Here is an 11,228-nt window from a genome sequence, read left to right on the forward strand (position 1 = left end):
TCACCTGTGTGCAGACACAGAGCCAGGCATCCAAAGAGCTCATGTTTCAGGGAGCCGATTTCACTGGTGTAAATCATCTGCTTCAAGAAACATGGCTCCAGCCGGCGGCGACCTCACATGCCTTTAATCCCAGCACTCTGGAGGCAGTGACAGGTATGAGTTCCAGGACCTAAACAGAGAAGCCCTGTCTCAAAAAATGAAGAGAAAGAGAAGGAGAGAGATGGACGGATGGACAGACAGATGAACAAAAACTGGCTCCTTCAAAGGGTTGTGGTAAAGGCTTGGTACAGAAGCATAAAGAGCCCTTGGCAAGGCCTGAGATCCAGCAGCTGTACCACGGGGCAATTCCCCCTAGCTTCCCAGAAAATAAATTCTGTGAAAGGGAGAAGCTTTCTTATAGGAAGTAGAGCATTCTCCTTCCTGAATTTGCTAATAAGCACAACTTTGCCTCTTCAGAGCGGAGGATCCATGGGCAGTTCCTTGTCTGGAGGAGTCACAAAGCGGCTGCCTAGCTCACGTTCCGCCCTCTGCCCTGCACACTTGTGGCGTAGTCTCGCCTTTTTTCATACCCATTCCTTACTACCCAAGCCAAGAGCCTTGTAGGGTCTGGACGAGCAGGGCAGGCCACCACCCCACTACCTCCTCCCCTCTCAGTAAATCCACACTGTGGATGGATCTGAGGTGAACGACACTTGTTAAATCCAATGGCCTTTACAAAACAGCTCCCTCCACCTCTCCCTTCCCACCCCAACCTGGTTCTGCAGGTAAAGTCATGAGCCCTCATTTATCATGTGTTTTCTGGTCACTGCTAAGCTAGCTCACTTACATCCTTGATTACATTTACTGCCGTGCTTGTGTGTATATGTAGGAGCAGGCCAGAGTGCAAGTGTGGAGACAACTTTCTGGAGAACTGGTTCTTTCTTCTACTCTGGGCTCTGGAGATCAGACTTAGCTTGTCAGACTTGACGGCAGGTGCCATTACCCACGAGGCACCTCCAGCCTTCGTTAAGCCCTACCTATGAATCACTTCTTCCTGTTTACTTTTTTTATTAACCCAAGTGTCACAGATAAAGAAACTAAGGTCCAGAGAAGAAACATGAACACACCTAGTAGCTGTGATGGGCACTACCCTGCAGTGATGGCACCCGGAGGCTTCCTGCTCCCCACTGGATGAAAGGGTAGATGGCGAGGCAGGGTCTTGGATGGAGTCCCCAGGGAGTACTGGTATGGCTGAAGGAAACTAGTTTGGTACACTGAAGGAAACTCCGCAGGCACCTTCGGCTCCCAAGGTTAACATTCTTCCCCCTCAGGGTCTGGGAAAGGGACACTCCCTCTGGCTCAGGTCTCTCTCCAGCATTCCAGAGATACCTCTTGGGAGTTGGGAACAGGGAAAGAGTTGAGATCCATGAAGGAGCTGTCTTGTCCCACTGACTCCCGTCACAACCCTAGTTCTGTGGTGAGAACTTGCCGGTCACCCTTTTCTGAGCATGGGTCTCATCTGTGAAGGGGCTTCCAAGCAAGAGCCTCAAGAGCATAATTATGCAGGCCATGGATCCCCTGGCTCCTACATGGTTAACACTGCAGGAAGGTTTCCCTCATATTCCTGGTGAAATTTAAGTCAGATGTATTAAGGAAGCTGGAAACAAGGTGCACTTCCTGGGCGCAGGTGTGCCAGGCTAGTCACATAACCCTTGCCTTACTGGGCACGGACATGTCCCAGAAGGGGACTTGAGTAAATAGGAGAGGTTCTTGATTCAGGCAAGTGACTTTTAGGTTGGAAGATGAAGAGTAAAAGTAGCCCATTTCCTAGAAGAGAGCGTTGGGACGGGGTAGGTAAAGACAGGTACAAGAGCACCCGATGCAAATGGACTTCGGAGATGTGGTGCGGACCATGGAGAAAGCCCTGCTCCTCAGGGAGATAACCTGAGGAACCTGTGTGGGCTGACCCCTTGGAGGGAGGCCGCTAAGAGTGCCACAGCCAAGAGTCTGGATGGAGACACAGCAGCTGTAGAGGACAACACCGGTCCCCGGTCTGGTTGGCCTCTTGGAGCCATAGGCTTAGCCTATCCATTGTCTGGGCAGCTCTGCCCACCAGAGGGGCTCCAAACTTCCTCCCTGGGGAAGGGGTTGAGGTAGGAGGATTCAGAAGATGCTCGGGAGGGTTGAATCTGGGGCCACTGAATACAAGCTGAGAGTAGACTCTGAACTAAACATCTGGAAATGTACAGCCAAATAAAACCAAGGCTCAAAGGCTAGGCCCAGAGAAACAGACTCTGGTGTGGTGGCGCACACTTTTGATGCCAGCAGAGGGTCTCCACGAGTTCAAGGCCAGTCTGGTATACAGAGTCCCAGGACAGCCAGGACTACAGAGACCCTGTCCAAAAACAAAACACACACACACACAAACAAGCAGAAAGGCATAGTTCCTATCGCATGTATACATTTTATTCTTTTTTTTTTAATATAAAAGGCAACAGTACATTGTTGATTGGAAGATTAAAGGAAGGAAAACCCTTTTAAAAAGTGGAGTTTCCCACCCCTATTCCTAAAACTGTAACATATATGTATGTATATATTTATATATTAAAAAAAACAAATTATGAAACTTTCGACCTGGACTTCAGCCCCTCCCAAGGTCTATCTTATAACAGAAACATATTACACGGCCCCTGGTCGAGGATCATAGCTCCAGATGTGAGCTACGCCCTTATTATCCCTTATCCCTTCCCCCTCCCCAAGCCTAGAAGTCCATTTCAGAAAAAACAGTAGCCGCGCCTGTGCCCACACTTAGAAACACACTCCTGGGTCCACCTCCACATGGAGGAGTCTCTGAAGCGCATGCGCTCTGGTGCACTCCGGCGCTTGCTCGCCTTCTCCCTTCCCCTGGGCTCCCTTGAGCCGCTACAGTTTGTTTTGAAAACTTGGTGCCTAGAAAACAGCACACACATACACATGCTCTCTCTCTCTCTCTCTCTCTCTCTCTCTCTCTCTCTCTCTCTCTCTCTCTCTCTCTCTCTCTCTCTCTCTCTCTCTCCATCCTCTTTCTTTTGGGAAACAAAAGGACGTTTGACGTTTGGTCTTACTTGCTATCCTACCTTGGCTTAAGTGTGGGAGGCTAATGCCCTAGAGTTCAGTAGAAATTCTGGAGGGGCCATCCAGCGGGGGTGGATACAGGGAGCGTTTTAGCCTGAGAGGCATCTCAAGGGGCTTTTAGAGACTGGACCCCACACAGTCAGTGGACACTCAAGAGAGCGAGCAGTGGGGGCGGGGATGGCCACTGCCCACTCAGATCTGCTCCTTGTGCTTCACGTGAGCCAGCTTCACGTTCTCCGCCTCAGTGGAGGGCGGGGGCTGCTCCAGGTGGCAGCCAATCATGAGCTGGTACACGAAGACGCCACAAATGGATCCCAGGAGTGGAGAGACGATGGGTACCCACCACCAGTGTCGGCCAGTCCTGGAGGGAGAACACCGGTCATCAGAGACGCAGGTCGGAGGAAGAGGGAAGCCATGCTAGGGGAAACTGAGTCGGGGCTGTACTCACGTAAAGACTTCTGAGCCCCAGCCAGCCAGGGCGGTGAAAAGGCGAGGTCCAAAGTCACGGGCAGGGTTGACGGCATAGCCAGAATTGAAGCCCATGGAGGTTCCAATGACCAGGACCACAAGGCCCACAGTGAAGGCCTCCAGGCCACGGGGCACGGGGTTGTTATAAGGGTCAACAATGGCCAGCACACACACAATAAGGGCGGCCGTGCCTATGAACTGGGAGAGAGGAGAGAACACGGTGAGGGTCCGCTCCTTTCCCCACGCTCCAGTCCTGCCCTTCCTCTGCCTTGCCCCATCCTAGGGTGCTCGCAAAAACAAAAGCTCACAGGGATGCGCCATGCTTTATAAGAAACACGCACCATGTTGAGGTTGGAGTACCCGCAAACTGAGAAATCCCGCTACGAACGATCAAGGAGTGTCTTCCAGAACAAGGCTGTTCCCCTCTCTGCATTTACTTCACGTGTCCCCAGTCCATACCTGATCAAAGAAGCCATTGACCATGTCCAAGTGTCCAGAGGGATAGGTGGCAAAGATACCAGCTGTGCCGTTGGGGCCGGAGACGAAAAGCTCATTGTTGGCAAAGGCCCAGATTGCATCTGGTGACAGATTAGACCCATTGTGAGTGAGGCCAGAGCCTCTCCTCTCAAAGCTGCCCTCCCCACCCAGCCAGGGGTCATGGGTAAGCATATTACTGTAGAGGCACAGGGGGTGGGGCGGGGCCGGGCCGGGTGGAGGGCCTGAGATTCTGTTGTTGCCCAACTTGTTTCTTTCCCCTAGAGCCCCCAACCTGGGCCTGAGTGTTCGTGAATGAGTCATGAGCCCTGGGCCTGGGCAGGCCCGGGTTGTCATCTGTGGGCTTGGTGCCAGCAAGTACTTAAAGAGGGAAAGTGTGTGGAGAAGGGCGGGAGGGATGGGGAATGCTGTTTACCGTAGTAGAGCCCAAAAACAATCCCGGCACCCAAGAAGGCCCCCAACGTCTGGGCCAGTGCGTAGATAGGCAGCTTGATCCAGGGCTCTCGGGCCAGGAAGCACATGGCAAAGGTCACAGCAGGGTTCAAGTGGGCTCCTGCGAAGGGAGAGAGCATCTATTAGCTACAGTCCGCTGTCTTGGGCAGGATGGGGCTCCCAAGCCCTCTTCCTTTCTGGGGTGTCAGTAGGTTTTCTCGGCCTGAATGGCAGTTGGACTGTGTCACAGACTGATCTTTGATTCCAGGGTGAGAGTCAAAGGTCCTGTCAAGTCTCTTCCACCCTTGCCCCCAAAGGGCCCAAAGCTGAGGTGCTGCTAGTGCAAGCACTTGGGGTGCCCCCTCCCTCTCTGCTCTCTAGCCAGGTACTTGCTGGAGATGCTGATGAGGGCAGAGAGCTGAGGCTGGGGTTGAGGCCTTACCAGACACTTGGCCAGCCACCAAGATGGCAAGGGTGACGGCGAAGCCAAAAGCCAAGTTGATGGTGAGGAAGCCACCGTGGGTGCCTCGGCTGAGCACCACTTGAGCCACCGAGCCACAGCCAAACATCTGTCAGAAAGAAAGCAAAGGACGTCCCATTGAGACCAGACGCGCCTGACACCGCAGAGAAGACTAGAAGTCCTTCCTGGAGTATAACCCAAATCCCTCCTGCTGCAATTAGGTCCCAGAAAGAGGAGACATGCAGAGCCCTACGGGAGGGACCACCGGTAATGGGTGTATAACTGGGAACCCAGGTGGTTAAATGACATCCACTGGTTTTTCTTGACTCCCAGAAGGGCATGGGAAAGAGCTATCACTACAGCAGTCTCTGCCCGTCCTCCAGATCTGGCACACAGTGGTAGGAAATACCCCATCATCCTGGACTCTTCCAAAGCGGAGGTCACAGTGGAGGAGGTGGGGGACATGGAGAGAGATCAAATGTGAGGTTGGATCTACTCCTGCATCTAGAAATGTCTGCACATCTGGTCCTCCCGTGTCTCTCATCCACGCCCTCCCTGTTCACATCTGTCCCTGTAAGTGCCCCCCCCCCCAGGCTAATCTTCCTCTTCCTTCTCCAGCCCGCTGCCTCCAGGATTCCCACTCAGATCTAACGAGTCCTAAATACAAGGTCTTAAATTAAGCAGCTCTTCCGTCTAGGTCCAGCGAGATGTGTTCTAACCCTCTGCCTGGGATAGAGGGGCTAAAAGGCCCCTCAGAATCAGCATGTTCAGTAGGTTCAAGTGTGAAAATGCCCACCGCCAACCGGAAACTGCTGTTGCCTCAAGTCTCTAGTGTCCCTCCACGCTCCTCCAGCAGAGCCCTTGGGTCTCCTTACCCAGTTCTCCATAGCTAAAACAATGCTATCCTGAGCCAGGCCCACTCTCGAGGTGGAGGGCCAGCCTGGTCTACAGAGTGAGTTCTAAGCAGCCAAGGGCTAGGGAAGGAGACCTGGCCAGCTGCAAGCTGTGCTCCAGGAACTCTAATGGATTCCAGCCTGGGTACTGAGTTGTTAAGCGCTGATTCTTATCACTTGGAAAGATGAGGCAGGGAAGCCAGTGTCCGTGCTATAGGTCAAAGGTGTTCAGGCAGGTGAGAGCAAAGGTCAGAGATTGTGAGAGGAAGGGGTGGAGGCGCGTGTGTGGAGGTCTGGGGCACTCTGTCCAGTCAGACCCTGGCCTGAGCTCTTCGCCTGAGGCCCAGGCCTGGCCCCATGCCAAGGGGCCTTGGAGGAGGAGCTATCAGAGCCAGTTCCACCACCTTGGGGCTAATCTTCCTCTTCCTTACCCCCGCCTCTCCCCCAGCTCCAGGTTCTCAGCCAGCCCCTCACCCCATAGACCACCCAACTCTATACCTCGGCAAAAGGGGCTTGCCTCACCCCAAAGCCAACCTGGATCCTGACACTAAGGCCCCAAGTCCCCAATGCAGGTACCAAGCAAGCCCCCAGTCATGGGGGATCCACTCCTCCTCTTCCTCCAAGCTCTGCTTCTCACTGACACCTGATCCTGCATCTACCTGAGCCTGAAAGCCTTCACCACAAATCCTGCACCCTCTTTTTGTGGTCTGGGCTAAGCCAAATGATCCTGGGACTCAATAGGGACTGGCTGTTCTTTATACAGAAGAGGAGCGCTCTCCGGAAGGGTTAGGAGGCCTGTCTTTGAAAGTGTAGGACACCCTCCCTTGTCCTTGCTGCTCCCTCCCGCACAGGTGGCCAGACTCACAAATCAAGATAGGAAACGGAACCACGGAGGCAGGAGGATAAGTGCCCCCCTCTGCTCCCTTCTTGACACCGAGGAGGAGAGGGGGAGTGGGGACAACTGATAGGCCACAAGTCTATGAAGTCAGAGGCACGCTTGGGCCCTCTTCCCCACCATGATCCCTCACCAATCCACTGAGGCTGTGACTGGAACTCAAGTGACCCGCCCCCTGCAGAGGGACACCAGAACTCAGAAGAGACAGAATTCAGAGGGAAAAACAAGTCAATGGCCGAAAATCAGAGTAACTAGGACAGTTACTCTGTAATGCCCATCTAACCAAGAAGTGCGCCAAGTTCCCCAGAACTCAGGGCGGAAGGCAGAAGCTTGGGGCCAGGGGCTCCTCAGGATCCACTGAGGGGAGGCAGAGGAGGAATCAAAAGGCCAGCAAAGACGCTGGGAGCTTCTGGGTCACAGACAGGATCTGAAGGACTACGGCATGTGAGCAAAAAGTTTACACACACACACACACACACACACTTCTCTGTTAGGGCCGTTTTCCTTCCACAATATCCCTATCTTCTAACATTCCGGTCTTCTGATTTTGCTGCCTACAGCCCAAGACGCCTGCGCCCTCTGCCCCATCCCTCACCTCACTGCAACTTTTGGACTTTCTGAGGCTTAATTATTCATTAGGGGCCAGACACCCAAGACCCAAATAGCTTAATAGGGGTGTCCATTTGCCGGTCTCCGCTGCTCCTGAGCCTGGCGCCCTGGGAAGCTGGGAGGCCGGGTAGAAAAAGGGGCTGAAAGTCCCACAGAGGTGACCCTAGGACGGGTAAAATAGCAGAGCTATTCTTGGTGAGCAATACTGCCACAAATTGAGTTAGAACTGTCCAGACTGTTGAAGGCTTTGGAGGTCAGTTTGACCCTGAGGGGTTAAGTCTAGGGAGCAGAGCCGGGGGAGCTGGTCGTGTCTGCCTTGAAAAACTGTCCCTAGCTGTGAATAAGGACTTGGGGACCACGGGGAGTGGGGGGAAATAATAGAAAGGGCTGCTCACTTCCCTGCACTCACCACAAGGATGAGGGTCCCCAGGCACTCGGCCAGCGCCTGGCGAAGCAGCCGGTAGCGGATGTGGAGCATTTCCCCGCAACGATTCACCAACTCCTTCTGTCGACCCATGGCGAGACAGGCAGCGGCGAGGTCGGGCGTGCGTGCGAGTGCAAAGTGGCTAGCGCGGGGCACCGGGGAGCGGCGGCCCGGAGCGCAGGTGGCGCCCTTTATATGCATATGCAGCCCCGCCTGCGGAGCCCCACCCGCGGAGCCCCGCGGGGGCGGAGTGCAGCCACCACCCTCCGCCTAGCCCGGAGGCGCTGGTGCGGAAGGACGGACGCGGGGCGACAGTTGTAAGGAGGGTCCTGCGGAGCTTTAAGGGTCGGCTGGCTCTGCGGGATTCCTAGGCGAGTGAGTGCTGGACTGAGAGAGCTGGAATACTGTGGAGAAGGAAAAAGCAAGCGGTCTCCTGAGCCCCGTCCACAGTGAGCCTTGTGGGCAGCGTCTCAAGCCAGGGGTGAGACCTGTCAGAATGGAGAGGAGCCAGCTTGCCACAAAGACGACTGGATAGAACAGATCTTCAGTCCTGAGGTTGAAAAGGAGGCTTCCCTCGAGTGGGGAATGGGAAGAGACCTCCCAGTGCCTACCCTGGTAGGCAGATGTAGGCTGAATTCTAGCCAGAATTCACCAGCCCTTCTCGCGCTTTGGGAACATGTCACGTGTTGCATGTGTCGGTTAGCATGGCGAATGTCCTGTGTGCCTGCTCTCACACCGCCTTGACCGCGCCACCACGTGCGTGCCTGCGGGCTGGGATACCAGGGCTTTCTCCTTGCGTACCTCTCTATTCCCTCGGCTCCAGAGGCTGAGCTGCAGTTGTTCCGACATGCCACATGCTACATCTGGCCAGCAGGGTGAATTCCAGATGTTTTTAACTCTTTCCTTTCCTTTCAAAGGAAAGGTCCTATCGAAGTAAACCTACCCTTTTAAGTAATTATGCTGGGGCCCAGGAGATAGCTCCACAGGAAGAGCCCTTGCACTGCAGCCTGGCGGCCTGAGTTCAATCCCTAAAACACTCTCAAAAGTAGAAGGAGAGAACCGACTCCACACGTTCACGTTTATAGTGGTGCATGTGCCCACACATAGATCTTTTTTTTTTTTTTTTTTTTGAGAAGGTCTTACCTTGTAATCCTGGCTGGCCTAGAACTCACCATGTAGACCCAGTCCTTGAACTCAGAGAGATCCACCTGTCTCTGCCTCCCAAGAGCTGGGGAATTTGAAAAACAGGAGCCACTACATCTGGCATAATTAATTTTTTTAAAAACCTGAACCAGGCATCCGAGCACATACCTGTAACCCCAGCGCCCTGGAGCTAAGGTGGGAAAACTGTAAATGTGGAATCAGCCTAAGCTTCATAATAAGACCCTGCCTCAAGAAAAGAGAGAGTTCGCCAGCTACTTGGGAGGGTGACAGGAAGCTTACAAGTTCAAGTTCAAGGCATGTCTGTCTTACAGGATGAGTTCAAGGATAGCCTGGGCAACTTATTGATAACCTGCTCAGAAAAAAAGAAAGAAAGAAAGAAAGAAAGAAAGAAAGAAAGAAAGAAAGAAAGAAAGAAAGAAAGAAAGAAAGAAAGAAAGAAAGTGCGAGCCGAGCGGTGGTGGCTCACGCCTGTAATCCCAGCACTCTGGGAGGCAGAGGCAGGCAGATTTCTGAGTTGGAGGCTAGCCTGGTCTACAGAGTGAGCTCCAGGACAGCCAGGGCTACACAGAGAAACCCTGTCTCGGGGAAAAAAAAAAAAATACAAAAAAAAAAAAAAAAGAAAAGAAAAAGAAAAAGAAAATGTAATGGTCATCTGAAGAAGATAAAAAAAATAAAAATAAAGAAAAAAGAAAAAAGGGAAAAAGAAAAAAGAAAGAAAGAAAGAAAAGAAAAGCTGGGGGAAGGGCTGGAGAGATGGCTCAGTGGTTTAGAGTGAACTGTTCTTATCCATAACCCAAGTTCTGTTCCCCGCACCCACAGCAGTCCACTCATCACCGGCAGATGCAGGAGAGCCTACTCCTCTGGCCTTGGTGGGCAAGTGTGGCCCAAGTGTGCAAACCCACACACAGACACATAATTTAAAATAATAATAAAAAAGTTTTTTAAATGACTAAAAGGGGCATGTTGGCAAGAGCATTCAATCCCAGCTGTTTGTGAATCTGTGAATTTCAGGACAGCATGGACTACATAGTGAATTCTAGGACATCCAGAGTTGCAGAGTAAGACTCCTCCCCTTTCAATTCCTGTCCTGCCCAAAAAGGAGAGACTATGTCTCAGAGTCTAAAATATGGAGGGAGATTTTATCAAACTGTAAAAATGTCTGATCCATCAGAGGAACAGCATAGACGCCATGGCTCCAAGTATTGCCTGCCTGCCTCTCTTCCTCCATTCCTTCCTTCCTTCCTTCCTTCCTTCCTTCCTTCCTTCCTTCCTTCCTTCTTTTTCTCTTTCTGCTCAGGCCTGGAGCATGGCTAAGCATGTATTCTGCCACTGAGCACTATCCCCTCCCGTGCTGCATTTATTTATTTATTTATTTATTTATTTATTTATTTATTCATTCATTCATTCATTCATTCATCCATTCATCCATTCATTCATTTATATTTAGCTTTTTTGTTTGGTTTTTTGTTTGGCTGGTTGATTGGTTGATTTTTGTTTCTTTATTTTTGAGACAAGGTCACACAAATTGTAGCCCAAACTGGCCTCGAACTCACTAGGTAGACCAGGCTGGTCAGCTCTTGACAACGTTTTACCTAAGCCTCTGAGGAAATGGGGTTACAGGCATGCACGACTATACGCAGTTTGCACTTCGTTACAACTGGGAAATTGGGCTGAGGTTGTAGTTCAAGGGTAAAATCCTTACCTGGCATGACTAAAGTCCTGAGTTTGATACCTGGCATCGAAAAGATAAATCAATCAACCAATCCAATCGTCTGGAAACAGGTATAGTGAGCCCTGTTCCCTTACTACAGGGAGAAATGGGGGTGTTTCCCCCATAGTCTGTATAGACGCATTCTTGCCACAAAAGACCAATAAATTATAATTTTCAGGAGGACTCAATCTGGGAGGGCTAAAGGCCCTGGGGACTTGTCCTCTGGAGAATGGCTGTCACAAGGATTACCATGTGAAAGGCAGAGAGAAAGCAAGCCTATAACCTCAGCCCTGGGAGTGGGGACAGGAGGAAAAAGCTCAAGGTCACTCTTGGCTTTGTACCTTGTTTGAGCTCAGGTGATGGCCACTGGAGACCTTTGCTCTAAAAAAACAAACAGTGAGGGGACTCAGCACTTTCCTCCAGGCCCAAGGACCCACATGGTGGAAGGAGAAGTCAGAGGTCATGCCCTCTGAACTCCACACGTGCACTGTGGCATGTCCCCCGACTCTCCTATCCAATAAATAATCATAAAAACAAAAAAACAAAAAATATTAAAAGAAAGAAAAAGCCAGACATAGTAGTGT

The 11,228-nt window shown here is 51.8% G+C and overlaps 1 protein-coding gene across 1 annotated transcript; it reads right to left on the reverse strand.

Annotated features, from left to right (window-relative positions):
* Positions 1–2,423: 2,423 nt before the first annotated feature.
* Positions 2,424–7,951, reverse strand: Aqp3 (aquaporin 3 (Gill blood group)). The gene is made up of 6 exons (XM_052176262.1): positions 7,755–7,951; positions 4,931–5,057; positions 4,472–4,609; positions 4,021–4,139; positions 3,542–3,759; positions 2,424–3,454 (listed from the first exon to the last, which is right to left on the reverse strand). Exons 1-6 carry the CDS (start codon positions 7,860–7,862, stop codon positions 3,286–3,288), a joined length of 879 nt encoding a protein of 292 aa, XP_052032222.1. The 5' UTR covers positions 7,863–7,951; the 3' UTR covers positions 2,424–3,285.
* Between the last annotated feature and the right edge of the window lie 3,277 nt (positions 7,952–11,228).

The sequence above is a fragment of the Apodemus sylvaticus genome, chromosome 3, assembly GCF_947179515.1.
Source record: "Apodemus sylvaticus chromosome 3, mApoSyl1.1, whole genome shotgun sequence".
Classification (NCBI taxonomy): domain Eukaryota; kingdom Metazoa; phylum Chordata; class Mammalia; order Rodentia; family Muridae; genus Apodemus; species Apodemus sylvaticus.